Source organism: Aythya ferina (assembly GCF_964211825.1).
Source record: "Aythya ferina genome assembly, chromosome: 2".
In the NCBI taxonomy this organism is placed as follows: Eukaryota; Metazoa; Chordata; class Aves; order Anseriformes; family Anatidae; genus Aythya; species Aythya ferina.
In genome coordinates, this window is record NC_140297.1 from 27,275,164 (window position 1) to 27,294,243 (window position 19,080).

The 19,080-nt window shown below is 38.4% G+C and overlaps 2 protein-coding genes across 2 annotated transcripts in view; one reads left to right on the plus strand and one right to left on the minus strand.

Moving 5' to 3' along the window:
- Window positions 1-319: 319 nt before the first annotated feature.
- On the minus strand, window positions 320-3,288 carry RPA3 (replication protein A3). Its single transcript, XM_084508012.1, has 4 exons — window positions 3,034-3,288; window positions 2,870-2,944; window positions 1,347-1,455; window positions 320-873 (listed from the first exon to the last, which is right to left on the minus strand). Exons 1-4 carry the CDS (start codon window positions 3,133-3,135, stop codon window positions 791-793), a joined length of 369 nt encoding a protein of 122 aa, XP_084364138.1. The 5' UTR covers window positions 3,136-3,288; the 3' UTR covers window positions 320-790.
- The window catches only part of UMAD1 (UBAP1-MVB12-associated (UMA) domain containing 1), an 80,046-nt gene continuing 64,158 nt past the window's right edge, over window positions 3,193-19,080 (plus strand). The window contains exons 1-2 of the mRNA XM_084508011.1: window positions 3,193-3,320; window positions 8,888-9,000. Coding sequence (XP_084364137.1) covers window positions 8,919-9,000 — 82 coding nt within the window. The 5' untranslated portion in view covers window positions 3,193-3,320; window positions 8,888-8,918. The remainder of the gene's footprint in view (window positions 3,321-8,887; window positions 9,001-19,080) is intronic.

The window sequence follows — 19,080 nt, forward strand, 5'->3', positions numbered from 1 at the left end:
CTGTTAAATAGCCTGGATAGTAATGAAACTGGAAATTGTGTGGAAGTTTGTATGATTAAAGTCATCATGACATGCCAGCTGAATCCTGGTACTTCTACCTTGACGTCCACCAAGAACGAAGGTTGTGATGGGAACTCAATAACACTTGAAATTCTCAAGCTCAGTTAGACACTTACAGCTTTAAAGTGTTTAACATCAGTGCAAAAGGCAAGTACCTTGTACTCAATTTTGTTAAAATTAAATTATGTGTGCAGGTAGAATAGAAATCACCCTGTATCACTGAAAACGGTACTCAAAGATAAAATACTGACACAAGTAGTTAAACATAATCAGACCTTTTTATTGTAGAAGTGACCATTATAAAGATGCAAAATAAAACTCCCCCCCCCATTTAATAAATTGATACCAAAGCAAATGAAATTAAAAAATATTTTTACATTAAAACCCCACCGAATGTCTTCAATACAAGTTTTGTGTTAAATATCCTGGAACCTCAATAAACAACAACAAAAAAAAGATGCCTACAAAACTTCCATTTCTAGCAAGTCAAATCCTGCAAGAGACCATTCCTCATGAATGCAAAAGGGTTAAATATATACAGACAGTGAGACAGCCACAGAAATGTTCTGCTTCTTCCTTTTCAATTTCAGAGAAAGTAAATTTCACCAGCCACACCTGGCGCATACAACAGCTGCATGGTGGAAACTGATGCAACTATTATCATGCTGTCAAGCAGGAAAGCTAAGGTACTGCTGCACCCTCTGAAGCTCTAAATATATGCTAAGAAGAATCAGTTGTTCCTCCCGGTGCCGAATGGGAAGTATTCAGGGAATTCGTGAATAATTTTCAGTGCTTCGTTGTAGAGTTCCAGATCTGAAAGAGGGCAAGGAAAAGCTTGTTAAGTTCCCCACTAGCAAACCACAGCATTAAAGCACTGCTTATTTGAAAGCGGTACAGCTGAGTGTTTTCAGTCCCTCTCACCCTCCCCAGTTTTCCCAAGCCTGCCACATCTCATTGCTTTCTACCTGGAGGATTATTTTTTAGACCTGCTAACTGGACAATCACAAAAGGAGTACAAGGCAAGGGAAGACAAAGAACCCGGGACTGGGAGAATGAGCAGACCAAGACAAGGACCTCGATCAGCTCAGGCCTTGAGTCAGTCCCTGCTTTTTGCCTGTAAAACAGCATATTCAGTATGTAATTCCCACACCTGTGTCCATTTACTATTTTTCAGTGAGCTTGAAGAATAACCTTGTCCATAAGAACAGATAATCATGCTCTTCTCATTTAATGAAGAAATGTTCAGAACACAAATTTGATTTCTCTTAACATATATCCTTACTTACCAAATGGACTTTTATCTTCTCTGAACTGGACGTATGACATGCACATGATGGTTGCCTGATTTGTTACTCTTCCCACCACTTCAATAACTCCTGAGATCTCTTCATCTAGCTAGAAAACGTACCAGAAATCAAATTAGTATCACCAAATTACTTGCTGATTCTGCTGCACAGCACTGGAGCTAGGAACAACAAATTGCTTGAAATTCCATATCAAGCAATACACTACTACTGGGGAAACTACTGGAAATGTGGTACTACTTCACTTATGTCCTTCCAATATAGAACTCCTGCACGTTATTTCTGCAAGTTTCTTCCTTACATACTTATTACAGCAGTGGAACAGGCTGTGAAGTGCCTAACACCGTAGCTACATATTTATAAAATTCACCCATTTACTCTTTCCCAGAAAGCTGGAGAATCATTGGTTGGATACTGACATGCAACGCTGTAACAGTCCAACACAGGAAACACATGGACTCAGGAAGGATTTACATACAGGCCAGAACTTCTAGGAAAGACATTTTCTTGCAATTTGGAAATGAAGACAGCAAGTTTCACAATTGTACGACAAAACTCCTCACTAGAAGAAACTGCATTTCTTTTTTTTTTTTTTAAATCAACAGGACTCAAGTCTTGAAAATCAAGGTATCACATGCAAATATTTCATATCAAAATGGACAGACTTGCCAGCATTTAACGACTCATTCAGCGGGAAAAATGGGACGACTACTGACATGCTCTATTTAGCCATCAAGCGGTGTCATAACCATAATAATCCTTCAGTCACAACATTTCTCAGAGGCAAAAACAAACAAACAAACACACAGAAGAAAATGCCTGGGTCTTAGCCCGTTACCAATACTTGATATCAAAGCTATATTTCTGCACATTAGTTACAACGCAATGGGTATAGGAATTGCTTAGTTGACTTTTTAACCAATTGAGTAATTCCTATACTTGAAGCATTCCCATTTTCAAAGATTGGAATGCTATCCATTCTTAAGAAAGAATGCTTCGAGCAAACTCTGAAGTTTATTGAAATGCTACGAGAAGTATTTTAGGATGGGAGTGAAAGGTCAACTCAACAAACTTAAGAATACCATATTCTTGAGGTTTTTGGATTATCTTTAAAAAATATTCTGTTAGGGATAGGGAGACAGTGAATAAAAAGTCAAAGGAAAAAGTGCAAGGAAAATGAAACTAAGATATGCACGAAGGTGAGGAAGACAAAGTAGCCACAGAGGGATGCACCTTAAAAGGAAGGAAATGTCTCTCCTAACTCCAGCCGAAAATTCATAGGCTGGTATGATGCTGGAAGGGACCCACAAGGGCCACCGAGTCCAACTGCTGGCTCCACACAGGACCACCCCACAGCCAAGTATAATTGACGAAGATAACTAATTAACGTTAAGACCGCGGTAGCTAGCTTGAAGATGGGCGGAGCAGGGACGGTGCAAAACGGAGAAGCGGGAAAACTGCGCTCAGATTTAAAAACAGAAACGCGAGGAGGGGCCGTAACTCACGGGCTCGCTCAGCTCCACGGTCGCCTGCTTCCCCTCGCCGTCCACCAGCACGAAAAGCTTCCCGCTGGGGTGCACCTGCAAAACAAACCGCGTGTCCCCGGGGGCTCTGACGCCCACGCAGCACCCCCGGCGGCCGGGCCCGACCCCGTGCCGCGTTTCCAAACCTTGTGGAGCCGCCCCACGAAGCAGACGGGCCGGCCGATGTGCTGCGCCAGCTGGGCGGCGGCGATGCGGTGCCGCGGCGCCTCATGCGCGTCCTCCATCATGGCGGCGGCTCCCCCACCATGGCGGCCGCCCCTTCCCGCCCGTCGCCCTTAGCAACGGGGAAGCGGGAAAGGGGAAGGGGCGAGGCTTGGCCAATCGGCTGGCCGCGCTGCTCTGACGTCAGCGGAAGAGCGGGCGTTGCTAGGGGGGACTCGGCGAGGCGGAAGTGGAGGCGGCGGCCGGGCCGGTGGGTGACCGCGGGCAGAGGCGGGGGAGGCCGGGCCGGGGGCCGAGACCCCCGCGAAGACGGGAACCGGCCGGTTCCCGTCTTCGCGGGGGTCTCGGCCCCCGGCCCGGCCCCCGCAGCCCTTCGCGACGGGGGTGTCGTGGTCTCAGCCCCGTCTCCCCAGCATTTTGAACGCTGGCAGCGATTTGAGTGCCGCTGTTTCCTTCCCGGCTGTAGCTCTGTCGCCTGTGCTTTTATTGCCTGGCTTAATTGGGGTGGCTCTCGGTGACTCAGCATCTCTCGAGTGTTGTTACGTGGTGGGAATTTGGGTTGCCGTAGGGCTGGGGAATGCGGGTTCTTGGTATTTCTGATTCCCTTCGACTTTAAAAGCTATAAAAATAAATACTCAAATTGAATTTAAGAAAAAATGCCTTCCTTAGTGTTTTGTTAAATATATAAATATATTTATATTTGTATGTGTGCTCCTCTTGGCGCTTATTTTCCTTTCTTATACTTTGAAAAAGCTTAAACTACAGGAATAAGACTGATGTTAATGCCAGATAAAGAAATGATCTATTTATTTATTTTTTAATTATTCACATAGAGCTTTTAACGTAGTATAATTTACTTAAACTCATCTCTTGGTGTCACAGAAAAAAATCTTTTTGACATGCGTGGTCTTGACTCTAAATTGGTTGGTTTCATGTCATAAGCGGGTTGTGCAGCGCTATAGACTGTACGGTCTCGCTGCTCTTTCTGTTAATTTATTGATGAATAACAGTGGGTGTTTATATGGAAGAGAGAATCGCCCTCTTGTTTTCTCTTTCCATAGGCTGCATAGCTTAAACAGCTGCCTGTGAAATTAGTCTGTTTCTTTAAGATCAGCTTTGCATCTTTTCTGAGCTCTTTTCATCATTTATTTACCAGCAGTGCCACTGCAATTCTGCTTTGCTGAATTCCCAAGCATCCTCTCTTTATCTTAGTCTACGTCTTTGCTTTTTTTTTTTTTTTTTTTTAATACTGAATTATCTTCCTTCTTCTGCCACTTGTGAACATGCAGGAGAAAGCTGAAAAGTAATGCTAAAAATGCTAGGGTCCTTGCTGCATACAAAAAATGGTATTGGGATGTAACATATTGGTTTGGCTCAAAGGTCACCCATAGCTCTTGTTGAAGGAGACTGGCAAAGTGCACGAGGAATAAATTAACCCCTTTGTGCAGCTCTGTAACTCATCTTCGCCCAATCCCATGTATGGGCTCAGAGCCTCACGTAAAGACAAAATATTTCTTGCAGCCTCATAGAATTGTTACAGTTTGCAGTTTATTACTTGTTAATAACTGAAGTGGTGCCAAAAGCATTATTCTTAACAATTGAGATCGGAGAAAGGGAAAAAAAACTATGCTCGCTTTTTGGTGAGGGGGAAACATGAGGAGACGGGAATTACATATTCCTGCCAAGGGAGATTTTTATCTTTAGGCAGTGAATTCAATTTCAGGTCTCTTACAGAAATACAATTAAACCCATCTGGAAGTGGAAAGTGCTGTGCTATATAGGATAGATTACTGCAGAAACGTGGTGCTGTCTCTGACTGGTGGATGTGTTTTCTGTGATTTTGTGCTGACTGCTTAATTTAAAAAAAAAAAAAAAAAAAAAAAAAACAAAAAAAAAACACGAATAAACCCACCACCATCGACAAAAAAAATCCTTAAATGCTTTTCTGTCTGGTTTATGTGAACGTGCATCCAGATTTGCCAGCTTCAGATTTAGTTTTTACTCTGAAATGAAATTTGTGCAGAAATCAGTTGTTTTCAGCTTTAGTTAAATGAAACCTCAACTTATCTACAAGTAGTAAAACTCAGTCTGACTCTGTAAGTGCTTAAACTGTGCTCCTATCTTCCAGAGCATGAGTGTTTCCATTCAACTCTGTGTTTCTTTGTTCTGTTTTTAACATGTAATTCAAGAAACAGTGTTTGCATTTCACATTGCTGGAGAGATTTATATTTGCTTTTGAAGTATCATGTGGATAAAATTCTTAAAGAGAGCAAATATCACTAATGTATTGCCCATCTAGGACTTTTCCTTTACCTATACCATACTTAATACAGCTCTACTTGTTGTTTCTGTGCCCCTCCTTTTTTCTTTTTTGTTTCTTATTTAATTTAAAGTTAATTGTGTTCAGGAACGATACTGAAATATGGCAAGTAATAGTCAGTGAGTTCCTGCCTCCACATCAGTTACACAGACCTGGGTGATCTACAGGCACAAGTTTTGTTTTGAAGTGGTGAACACCCAGAGAAGGAAATGGCCTCACAAAGCATGCTTGTCTGTTTTAATATGCAGATTCCTTACCACCCTCCCAACATTCACAATCCCCAAGCAGGGCGTATTTCTCACTGCTGGCCCAGTGGTTTTATCAGGGTAAGAATTTGAGGCCTGAGTTTATGGGGTACTTTGTTTCTTTTTCTGTTTCAAACAAAAAGATGTGTTTATTTCTCTAGAAGAAAAAAAAAAAATAAGCCGCTGGCTGTGCAATTTAGGTAAAGAAGCCACTTCACAAACTGAAAGCTACAAAGTAAAGATTGAGCCTTATGTAGATAGGATGAATTTTACCTTTTTCTCAGTATCCCATTTTTTTCCCAAAAGTTTGATCTTTTGTCAACAGCAATAAAAAAAAGAGCACATGAAAGTGCTTGTAATGTTAATTTGGCTAGATCAAATTATACCGATTGTTAATCTACTCTGAGTTGTAATGGCTGCAGTGTTTTTTTTTTGTTGTTGTTGTTTTTTAAAGCACTGAAGATTAAGTTAAATATGCAGGATTTAAAAGATTACATTCATGGTTTCCTATACAACTTTATTGCGCAGATGTTACGTATATATGTAAGATGCTTTTCTGTGTGCAAGAAAGAGAGGAGGGAGAACGGTGCCCGACACAGCTGCAAACTGTACAGTAACGCAGATCTCCAAGAGAAAAATGTGATTGGAGCAACTGCAGCTCTGGCACCTGAAGTGGCTGGCTGGAATCTGAGTCTTTACCAAAGCTACCTATAAGATTTTACACATCACGTTGATTTTCCTTCTTGTTGCGTGCTTACAAAGAAGGTAAAATTGCATTTTAAACTGTTCCACAACTGCCTCCCCTTCATACATCATTGGAGCAGAAACCTGACTCTGGAGCATTGCAGCACAGGTTTTTACCACTTGAACTATGGGACTGACAACCCTAATTGGTAGCAGCAGAAGACTTATTCCCTAAGGGCTAAAAAAGGAATATGCTGCTGGCGCCATGTGTTGAGCCCGGGCGTGGGGGGAAGGTAAGGAATAAATGAGGCAATTAGGAGTTTGCCTATGCAATCTCCACGGGGCTGGAAATATCAGTATTTCACGTGCTAAGGTAAGAAAACAAGCGCAAAAGAATAAAGTGCAGATAATTAACATTTATTTTTGGTATTACCACGTACCTGAGACTGGCTGGTTGATTGATAGAAATTCCACTGCGTCAGCATAGCAAGCAGTAGCTGGCCAGGCTCTGGGGTACTCTATTTCATTCGTGGGTATCAGCCCCCGGCTTGAATCGCTGCTGATTTTTGCAACATGCTATTTATACGCCCTTCTGAAAGCTGATGCTTACGCTTCAGAAAGGGCTTTCTGTGATGTGCTGCGTGCAAGTATTTGATGTGCTCCTAACGGCAGGGTGCGAGGTGGTTTATACGCGGTGAATAGTTGGTGCTGATTGTCAAGTGAAGTGCTGCAGGTCACTGGCCAGGGCACAAAAAGTCTTGCTTATGGTATCATGAATACTTGGGTGGGAAGTGAGGAGTTCTGGCAAATAATTAATCCAGCGGTTTGGTTTTATATTTTTTTGAATACAAATATTACATTGTGGTCTTCTGTGGTTCACTCATAATAATTCTTCTTTGTTAGATATAGTGCAAAACAATATTATCAGTAGTGTGCCTATTTTCTTCAGGTTTGGCTTTGATTTTCCTGGGTGTGTATGTCAGGGTGTATGCGTTGCTGTCGGTTTGTCAGTCCCTTCACCTTGAAATGTGTGTCGGGGAAGTTAATCAGGATTCTACTTCTCAAACTCTGCCTTGGACTCAAAATTATATGACTTTCTCTATTTGATACTGATATGTTAGCAGAGAAAGGTTTTCTGTACCTTTCCTTAAACCGTGGTGGCTGTTTGACACCTGGCACTTTGAGCCAGACCACGTGCAGGCTGCTGTGCAGGGCAGCAATGTCCAGGATCCCGTGGCAGCACTTGGGGCACTTCTCTGCCAGGGAGCTGGAGGAGGGCTAATAATGTCCAAGTGCCAGCTGCTGGTGAGTGCTGCTTTCCTTTTTTCGTTGTCTCAGCTCTGTAGAAGTGAGCTGCTGTTGCTGGAGGAGGCAGTGGAGAGTTAGAGTTGCCGCACTGCATGGTGTGCACTTTATATAGAGCACAGAAAGTAGGTGGTGGCACATCAGTAGTCCTCTCAGTGAGCTGAACCTGTACATACGTGCTTTGTGGCTTCTGTTGTTTGGTCTTCAGAAGAGTGGGGCTTGCTTAGGAAGTTTTTCTTACAACTCTGTTAATTAAATGAATGAATCTTCCTCAAGTCTGCAACTTAAAGTTCAGAATCATTAGAGAATTTGCTTAGAACGTTTCTTGATCTATCCAACTATATGGGATGCATAGGACTTAATTTGGTGAAAGCTGTCCCCTTTGGCCATCGTGTGGCTAATGCTTATAAGGTTTTTCAGATAGATTTGTCCTTTTTAAGCTATTAACATTGCTTCAATATTGTCTTCCGCTCCTGAAAGAGATACTGAGCGTAATCTTTTCCAGTTAACACATCCATCCCATTCGTGTTATGCTTTACCTGCTTTTTTCTAGCTGATGTGAAGTCATAGTTCTTACCCAGTTTGGAAGATTATGAATTATTGAGTGAATTACTGTTATGAAAAACTGCTCAATCCTGTTACAGTTTCTTTTAAGGGAATTAGTATTAACTTAATCAAATGCACCAAAATGTTAAGCTGTCTGTAGGTTTACAAACTTGAAAAATGAAAATGGATATTTGCAGATATTGTGTATTTTGTTGTTGTTGTTTTATCTTTATAACTGATGCACAGATGCTTAAGACTGAGTATCTACTGTAATTTACTTCATTCAAGTACTGCTGCATTATGAAGTTGCATTTCCTATAGGATTGTGTTTTGGGCTTCCAAGTTTAAGAACTTGAGAACTAACTACAGTTAGTTTGTGTAACAACAGTTTGAAGTAGCAGAAGAACACTCAAAAGTGCTTGGTAAAAGCTTACAGTAGTTTCCTTCTTTTACTTTCCCTTAGAAAGATTGAGATTTTTTTTAATAGTTCTACTCCATAAATTCATAGAAGGGCCTTTTGTAATTTATTCTTTTTGCTTATTGAAGTCGATTGCTACATTAACAAGGTACTCTGTCTGATGTGCAAATGCCTGATACTTCAACTCTGTTAATAGAGATTTAGCTGTGTTATCATGTATTTTGCATTCAGAGTGGTGTGAACTTCTTATGCTATTCTGCTATCTTGTATTTACTTAACGTGTATTGTCTTCGTTTTAGATAACAACTTAGAGGAAGAAAAAAAGAGGCTATGTTCAGCTTCTTCCGAAAAAGTCAAGATTCAAAGAAGATTGCAGTGCCAGAGAGAGAAGCAGATGGATTTGTTATTGTGGGTAAGTGATGCTTCTGTATGAAATGATTCTTGTCATCTTTGAAATGTGTAAAGAGGTCTTTGAGATGCTTAGATCAAATAAAAAGAGTTAAAAGAAGCCATGACAAAAATTACTCAGAATTCTTACTGTTCCTGAAGGAGTTTATATGCCTACCCTCATTATACAGACTAAATAGCTGAAACTTTGTTTCTTCATGGTGTTTTCTGAATAGGTGCAAACTCTTATTCAGGATCACTGAAAATGCAATTTTGTATTTTCCTTTCATATTATAAACAAGGAGATGTTATTTCCTTACAGAGCAAGAAACTTCAAAGTTGATGCTTCTAGCTTTATGGTTAGGGTTAAAAATATATCATTGCAGCTGTTAGATGACTTTCTTTATTAGTTTCCGTCCTTTTGGTGTTACCCCAAATGTCTTTTTATATTAGAAGGCAAGATGAGTGGTTCTAATTCAGAATGTGACTTTTGATTAGTTTAAAACCCTAAACTGATTTATTTTCATCAAAGTCTTTATGTTATTCAAAACTTAATCTCGAGTGTGTTCACCTGTGAACTGGCCAAATCTGCAGCTTTAGGTAAGCTCTTTCACAGTCCTGTAGGATGGCTCAAGCATGCAGGGGATACAGAAATTATTGTTGCCAAGCTGCAACTGATCCTTTCCATTTTTTCTTCTTTTGAAAAATAGAGTTTTCCTCCTTGTAAAACTATCATCATTAATACTCAGTTTGTGCTGCTTTAATTTACTGAGTTCTTGTCAGGAATCTTGCAGTGTTTACCTATGCAAATGTTGCTTGAGCATTCTGAAATCGAGAGAGCTGCTGGATTATCAAAATCTAATAATACGAGAGACTACTGGAACTCATTCTTAGGAGAGCTTACTTACATCCTTTGTTATAGTTTTCCATTAAAATAAATATCCCCAACTATCTACCAGTTGTTAAAATAGATCTGATTTCACATGTGACTCTGTGTTTTGATGTCTACATCAAATTGCTCCAGCACTTTCACTCTGGAAAGGTGGAAGGGGATACACCATTATCTCGCAAAATTTGGAGGCTATTTAGAGCTTCAAATTGTGTAACAGGCAGAGAGATCTGCATCCAAAGATTGCTTATGTGCCACAACTGCTGGTCCCGATTCTGTTTTTAATTTAGCTTTGTTCCTTTTTCCTTAAATGCTCTCAGTGACTATTTAAATTTTGAAGAATTATCAATTATGCTTTAATTTTCTGTTATTTCTATTTACTATTTTTTTGTTTGGACAGCAATTAATTTTGCAGACCATGATGAAATAGACTGTCTATTCATCCTAACTTCTACTTGGCAAAAGAATTACTGTCAGTCTCACCAGTTGAGCACATTGTCTTGCTGTGTACAGACAGTTGCAGAATTAAGTACATGTAAGTAGATATGTAGAAGTTTTGTTTGTCTACGAATAGTGGCAGTCCAAAAACCATAGCTATTCTGCAAGTTTGTTTTTTCTTGCTCAGATGGGAGGTATTGAAACTTTTTAAAATTCATATGTAAGTGTTCTAGAACACCACCACTAAAAGTCTTCAGCTAATCTCAGCAGTAGTTTAAGGACAGCCATCTTTTGAACTGCACTTCCAGGTTGTTAATGTGAATACCGCTTTAGGCAGTGAACAGTGTCAAAGGGAGGTAAGAATTAAGTTTCGTATATTTTAGGTTGGTTCCTAAATCCAGTCTTTCATTCAAAGCATATAAGAACAAAAAGCCTCGTTCACTAATACTCTGTGGACAAGTGAGGAAGTTCTTTGCTTCTCTTTCATGGAGAAAAAAGAAGAGAAAAATACATCTTCAGGGGATGCTTTCTCCTGATTTCCACTCTTGTAATAAGGAGAAGCTTGTCTGTTACAAGTTCCTTGCAAGGCTGTTCATACCATGCACCACTAATAAGGGCATTAAGGAATCTTACTGGGGGTCTCAAAGAGACTTATCAAGAAATAATCAAATGCTGTGTCCTTTACAAGTATAAAATAAGTCTATATAATAATGTAATTAGAGTACTTGGCATCCCAATTCAGTGTAGATAAAATTAACGATATGTAATTATTTTCTCTCTGTATCATCTGATTTTTGAAAATGGGGGAAAGAGATTTGATGGTTTATTGAGAAAGTACCACCAGAGCTATCCCCTGTGAAATCTTGAGGATATTTTTTGCTTTTTTTTTTCTTAACTTCTCCAAGTGCTGTTATGTGTTTCAATATTTTAAAAATATACTTGTAGAATATTTATATATTTGGAATTTCAATATCTGAATTAAATTCTTCTAGTAGAAGGACAACTCATAAAAACATCAGAAGCAACAAAAATCAACTTTGCAGCATAGTAACTCAAAGAAATTCTGTATTTTAATTTTAGGGAGAAATCTGCCTACAGAGGAGCTAAGAAAAAAATTATTGACTCATTCTCTACAAAATAAATATAAAATATAATTTTAACAACAGAAACTGAAGCATTTTTATGCCTGATTACCAGTTCACCCATTTTCCAGATGCTGGTCGTCTCATCTCTTTGTGAATCTGAAAAAGTGATGCTTGTTTTGAAACAAGCACAGCTATTATTCTGAAAAATATGAGATACACACAGCACATGCAATTGATTTTGAACCGTGAATCAAACATAGAGGTATGAAAAATGTTTCAAGGGTTTGTCTGATCATCGCAAATTGCTTTTCAAGTTAATGTTCTGAATGCCATTGTTTGTTTTGAGTTAGCTTAGGGTTCTTGAAGAGTAGCTGTTTTTTAAAGATCTTTTTTGGCTTTTATTACACACATTCCAGTCCATCATCCATTCTTATTATTGATAGCCATGTAGAAGAAATATTAGTACTAGTGCATTGGTTTGACACACAGCTGAAAATCTCCCATCAGATATCAAAGATGCACGTGATTGGTACTCCTATTATCAGTCAAAGATCAGGAATTGGAGAATTGAGGCAGCAGTGCTGTTTCTGTGTGTTTTTTTGGCAAGACAATCAGAAGCTCTGCAAACATCCACATAATGCTGATGGTTCTGCTGTGATGGGTGGTGAGAGTTTTTTTGTTAGTTTGAAGACAACTGAAATCGTACTTGTTTCAGGATATTGTTCTGCACGTTCTCTTAAAAAACTACTGCTAACTGTTCATTTTGTTTTCAGATTTATTTTAAGTTGCTGATGTGCAGGGTCTTAATTACTCTTGCAGCAAAATTAGAAATAAGCCAGTGTTCAGGAGCAGCAAGGGCGGCTGCTCCATAAGGCAGGTAAGCCTGCAGCCAGCAAAGGTGATGAGAGGACAGGCAGGCACGGGCAGAGACCTCACCAAGGAGGGGCATAGCCCCATGCTGCCTAAACAAGGAGACCAGAACATCTCTAAGCTGTGGGAAAAATCCTGGTCCACATCCTTTCATTCTGCTACATCAGTGCCATCCATGGGCACGGACAGCCAAACCCATGGAGCTGGGGAAGAGGCTGCAGAGCCTGATGGGTGTACTTGGGGCTGGACAGAGTTGACTTCCTAGTATTTGGAGGAGCTCTTTGACAGTGCCCAGTTTCAAGTCTGCTTTATCTATTTTTATTTGTGTTTTGAAGACCGTTCTGTTTCATGGATTTAAGAGTTGTTTTATTGTTTTGTTTTGTTTCAGGGGACTTTTTATGTGGCAAATTGGAATGGAGTAAGTGGCTTGGAGAAATAGTTCAGTTGCTGATACTGATAAGCCTGATTTGTAAAAGTATCTAACTTTTAGGGACTATTATTGCACCTGACTGTCACCTAGAGGTCTTTTTTTGAGGTCAAACTATTCCGTTGTAGAATTTTTCAAAGATACAAGAGTAAGTATTCAAGGAAAAAATGGCAAGGCATGGGATTCTCAACGGAGTGGAATTACTGTCACAGTCACAGAGAAGTTATGATCATGACGAGAAGGGTTGGTAGGAACTTCGAGAAGACAGGTCTGTTCTATAAGCCTACCTTTTCCCGACTGCCTTCTAGATTCTTGGAGGCCATGCAGAAATAGTAAACAACTTTTGGATTAATACCTGTTTATTATGTTTATCATTACTAGAGTAAGCGTGATTTTTGCCTGTTACTTTTCCTCTAAAAAGAATACAAGTAGTCACACCAAAAAAAAAAAAAAAAAAGATTTCAAAACACTTTTGCCACTAAGGAGGAGAACTTGTGATATTTAAGTGAATCCAGGTGCATTGAATGTACCTTCAGTTTCACTGTTCCTGTCTAAAGAGAAGGAGTTCAACAACACAAGTGTGGTCAGACTTGCAACTAGTTTGATAAATTATGATAGCAGATATTCTTATGTCCAAATTTTGGTTGTCAGTTATGACTTCCTATCTTAACCCAATCTCTGCAAAGCAATCATACTTTGGTTTTATCTGCAGTGAAGTACTTGAACCTTCCTCTGATATATTCAGAATGTATATTACTGAGTTAATTCAGTATTATAACTCCTTTTATATGGACTTATCCTCATCTGTAGGCAGAAGCATCATCATTTAGCTATGAGACTGTGAAAGGTATGATTTACAGCCACCTGAATGTTTCCCTGTGTTAACCGTAGTTACATTGCAAATTAATATCCTTAAATCAGGAAGTCTTCTGTACCAGCGATATAAAATAGTAAAATGATTGACACCAGTCAGTCTTTAGTTTTGGAAAACAGAAAAACTATGTTTTTTTGTAGAGTAATATTGCATATATTGTTTCTCTCGTCATTTCTGTGTTTCCATTAATTTAATCTACATATGGATATTTTTTGGGGTACTCTACTTTGGAATGAAGAACTGGTTAAATTGCACATTTGAATTAAGGGACACCCACGTTGTCACTCAATGTGTAAATATGTCTTAAAATAAAATTTGTATTGTTTACATGTTGTTCTTAGTAAAATAGATCTCTACATACATGTTGAAGATCTTAAATTTTTGCTTCTGAGAAAAATCTGCAGTTTTAAAATTTTCAAGAGTGAACGTATTATGACAGAGAAATATACTGACCCTTCCAAATAAAAGGACTACCTCCATACTATTTTATTAGTACAATTCAAATAGTTTTTTGGCTTTTCCTGTGTGTATGTATACCTCAGAGATGAAATGCATCAAGAAAGATCTGTAAGATCTTGGTGTTGCTGCTGCTGTTTGGTTTCTATGAGTTGGTAGTGACGTGTAGTAGATTCCTGTGAATCTCTACACTGTTTTTTTCATTAATATTTGAAGAGCTTTTAGTGGCACTAGTAAGGAAGGCTGGGATGCTGCAGTGTTTTAAAATATACTGTTACATTTAAGAAATGCACAAGGCTTTGTACCAGTTGGAAAAAAGCAGTGGCTCACAGTCCTCTTTCTGCATCAGTAGGCTTATGTTACATTTTTTTATACGAGTGTTTGTGTATCTCTTTCCAATGTTGCAGTTTTCCAAATAAAATAAAATAAAATAAAATAAAAAAATAAAAAAGCTGCCATTTCTTTTTTTTTTTTTTTTTTGTTTTGTTTTGTTTAGGTTTAAAACATTTAATACTAATTTTACAATAATCTGAGATTTTAGGGAATTCTATATAATATTTCATATGTGTTAACTTACACCAAGGTAAGTGATTGCTTTGGTGCACTCCAAGAAGTTGCTGTATTAAGTGACCTATTTCTTGAACTTCTGCTTTTTGGATTTTATACTTAAAAATAGTTAGCTCATCTGGGCACTGAATTTTCTAGTTAGAGTTGACTGAAAAGAGAGGAGAGAAGAATTCAGAAAGAGAAGAAACAGTCCTCTCCTGTTACTGATCTTTAGCTGCATACAGAGGTAATGGCTACCCTCCATTCAGTAATGAAGTCAAACTAATCCTCCTGGGTACTGATTTTTTCACAAAAAAAAACTGCGTTTTTCCATAGTACCGCTAGATGGTGATTGCTCTTGTATTCAGTAGTTGTAGTGCTTTTCTCTGTCTCGCTCATACGCCCGCGCGCGTGCACACAAAGTCGAGTAGTAGTAATTATCAGTACACCATTTTATTAGACTGTAGGTTTTCATCAGATTTATAAAAAGCTTTTAAAAACCTAATATCAAATTTATAATGGCATTCCAAAATAATAAAAATAATGAAGCTTGAAATGTTGACAGCATGTATCTAGATGTTGGCTTGTAATTCCTTCCAAGCAGATCTGTTGAGGCCCATGTGGGACCTAAATAACACAAAGAAGTAAATTTGCATATTTTACAGCAGGGGGAAAAACAGAATGCAAAAACATGAATAATTAGGAGCACAAGCTTCATGCTATATTAATACTGTTGAAAAGCATGTGTTGATTGTATTCTGAAAGCCAGTAGTGATTTGGTTGAGTGAACTCAGTCAGCATCTCTTATGCAGATTAAAGGAACTGGGTTACAGAACAACCGAAATTCATTGTTTTGCTGCATAAGTAGGTATATTTCTTAAAGGAAATATTTTTTCCTAGACGCTGTACAGTGCAGAAAATCTTTTTTTTTAATGCCTCATCAAAGTGGATTTTTCTGTCAACAAAGGACTGTTGGATTGTTCATTTACTGGTGTACTTCTAGATTTTAAAATAGTTTTCTCAGTCACAGATCAGATGTTAGAATGTTTAGCACTTTAGTGTACATGACCTACTTTTCATTTCATTACATTTTTCTTTGCTTTCCTAGGCTTGAGACCCTATAAACACAATTATGATATGTATTTGATTTTTTAATTTAAATTTGCAAAAATGCCTTTCTTTAAATGTTAGCATACAGATGAATTTTGAGTATGAATAATGCAAATCAATGTATTTATGTTTGTTGGTTACAATGAAAGATATATAACATACTTTTTATGATAAAAATGCTTTAAAATGGTAAAAAGGCATTAACACATTTTTTTTTTTCTTTGATGGTTAGGCTAAATGCTGTCTTGGCCCCTTTATTCACAGCTATATTAAAGTTATCTCATTCTGAATTTGACTAAAGGAAGGAGAAAAGAAAGAAGATAAATACTTCTTGTTTAACTCTTATAGCAGTTTTATTCCTGGGGAGGAAAAAATAAGTTTAAATATTTGCTGGTGTATTAGAGGTAATTATTTTGAGGTTTTAAGATAGATGAAATTGCACAGAAACAAACATTTTTAATCAGTCTTTTAAGTACATATTCTTAATTTGCATAACCAAAGGAGGAAAATGGTAAAATGTACCAGTCTTCTTAGAAATTGATGTAATTGTAAGAGGTTAAAGAGGCATCTGGCAAAAGGTTGTTTTGAGGTCACACATGCATCTGACAGTTTGCTGCCAGCCCACTAAGAAAATATTGGTTGGAGTTGTGTTCCTGTTTTTCATATTAACTGCCTTCTGACTTGATATATAATAGTCACCTTCTAAGTGTGCAGGTCTCCAAAGTGCTCCTGAGAGGTTTGTTCCTACTGATTGTAAAACTTGAAAATAGTGATGGAAGCAGAATATGCTAAGAAAATCCCCTTCCCCCAGCCCCTTTTACTCCCCCCTCACTTATCCTCAGGAAAGATCTGGGCATTCCTTGGACTTGACAGTCCCGCAGCGATGTATTTACATAGTTGTCCTCGTGTTCTTTAACCCTTGTTCATAGTGTTCTGTTCGCTTCTGACACCTGGATTCTGACAATTTTACTCCCATACATAGTACAAGGATACTAAGTATGTAGCGCCTCAGTCTGGTGACGCTGGTCTGTGTAGTGTTCTTGAAGCAATGTGTGGTTGGAATATAAGAAAGGAAAATCCTGGCTGCTTATTGTAAGAACAGCAAAATGTAGAGTAAAAGTAGGGATTTTCAAATGCTGGCTGTAAACTTTATTTCCCAACTTATGCTCGTCCTTATATCGATTCTAGCAGCAGAAACTTCTTTATGATGTTATGAAAATTGTTCAGGATCTGTAGGAAAATGAGGTTTGGACTAAAAAAGGCATAAGACGAACTTACAGTTCAGCTAACTGAAAAACAGAGTGCTGGAAAATGTGTTCCAGGAGTGTAAGTTGCTATCCTGGCAAATGATAAATTCACGTTGGAGTCTGTCTTTTAGCAATTTACAGCATAGTTAGAACATCATTCTTTCCAAAGAAAGCCCTAGTCATTAGCCCATGCAATCACTGTCTGGCTGGTTGAAGTCATTCAGCCTTACACAGATGTTAACCACTGTTAATTTTCTCCGAAGGAAATGTCACTTTGAGCTGATTTTACACACGTCCCCTCCTATCTCTGGTAAATGTTTTGGTGCATTTTTTCAGTAGATGAAGAAAAGATACCAAACTGTAGACTGTTTACCTCTGTTTATCTGAGAGACGTGAGAGCCTGAGAGACATTGTCTTATTTTTATGTGTTTTTATTTTTTTATTTAGGTAATTTAAAGGAACTCAAACAGTTTACCTTCTGTGTTTCACAAATGTTTCAGGTCACTTACATTGTAGGCATCCATGTGAAAGGTGACTTGTTACCTTGTGCATAAAGGTGTTTTTTCCCTAGCTGCTCTTTCTTGATACACTAGTTAGAACCTTTCAGTAAGGGCCAAAGAAATTAAAGGATATGGATGATTTATCCAGGCAATTGTTTTGCACTTCAGCACTATTTCATCTACTTTTGCCATTACACATCTTTGGTGTTTGCCAAAAATGTAATGTACTTTCTGATCTCTGCTCATGCAGACGAATGATCTTCAGCTTCTTCATGCTGCTTTCCCCCAGCAATTGAGGGCTGCACAGAGTCAGTTCTGAAATTATTCTCTCTTCTATCTGCCAGAAGTAAGCTTTTGCTCACAACATTGACCAGGGATTACTATATGGATAATATCCCCAGCTAGATTTTTTTTTTGTTTGTTTTGGGAGCGTGTGTGATCATGATCACTTCACTTTATGATTTTTGCATGTTTAAATAAATTATTCTTGTAATGCTACCACTGTTATGAGGATATCCTGTGACATGATATAAAAAAAAAAAAAAAAAGTTTAAAAAAAAAAGAGTGGGGGTGTGTGGAATGAGGGAATAAAAGGCCTTCCTAAAGTTGTGGGCTGCCTTGGGACAGAACGAGCAATTTGAAAAGTTTGTGTAGTGTTTCTGTAATAATTAGCACACAGTTTCATGTTGTTATAGTTAACTGTGTTGATCACAGGCTGCAATCACAATCTTAATTTTGTATATTGGTTCCTCAGTTTAAGCTTGGTAACTTGCTACAAAAGCTGTGTGTGTGGCAAAAATGATGATGGGACAGAAAATCATGCAAAAGCTTAAGTCAGTTGAAGTCAGGAATATTGTTAGGATGTGAATGTCTCTGCTTTGACCCTTTCTCAGCAGTTGTGATAAATGTGGGACTTTAAATACACTCAGCACGTATGTACAGCCTTTTATGTCCTTGTTTTATTTTGTGCTGGTGTGGTGTTTTTTGTTTGTTTGTTTTTGTCAGGGCATCTAGGTGAATCTGGATTTCTGTATTTTGTCTAGGAGAATGAGTACAAACTGTGGAGAGAGCTCTCATAGCCAGTATTAGTAAGCTGTCAGTTGTGAGGGTGTCTTTTGGTTTGTTCTGGTGTTTTCTTTTTGTTTTCTTCCAGTTATGCCCAGATTAATGATGAGGTCTTTAGCATCTGACCACCATTAAACACATACAAATTCACATTTCTTTTTCCAAACAGGCAAACTTCCTTAAAATGATTCAGAGTCCCAGGCCTATTCTGGGGAAGGCTGGGGGGGAGGCAGGGAGAGGATTTTTCCTGACAGACTGTATCATTCCAAAGCTCTTTCTGCTCAGACCTGTCTAGACCAGGAATATACTGCAGTTGCTCAGGAGTTCAAGCTCATAGCTTTCCTGTTCCAGGGTGAGTAAGGGGGAGGAACAACATAAACCCCCTGGGATTACTTTTATCCTTTTTTAATTTTGTATGTGTTTTTTTTTTTTTGTTTTGTTTTGTTTTTTTTTTTTTTTTGAGATGGAGAGAATGGGAATTCATGGCTATTTCTTTGCCATTTTTTTTTTTTTTTTTAAAGGAAACCTGCCTAAATTTCTTCAGAATGATTTCATGTTTGGTTCTTGCAGCTGGGGAAGGCTACAACAAAAGAAGATT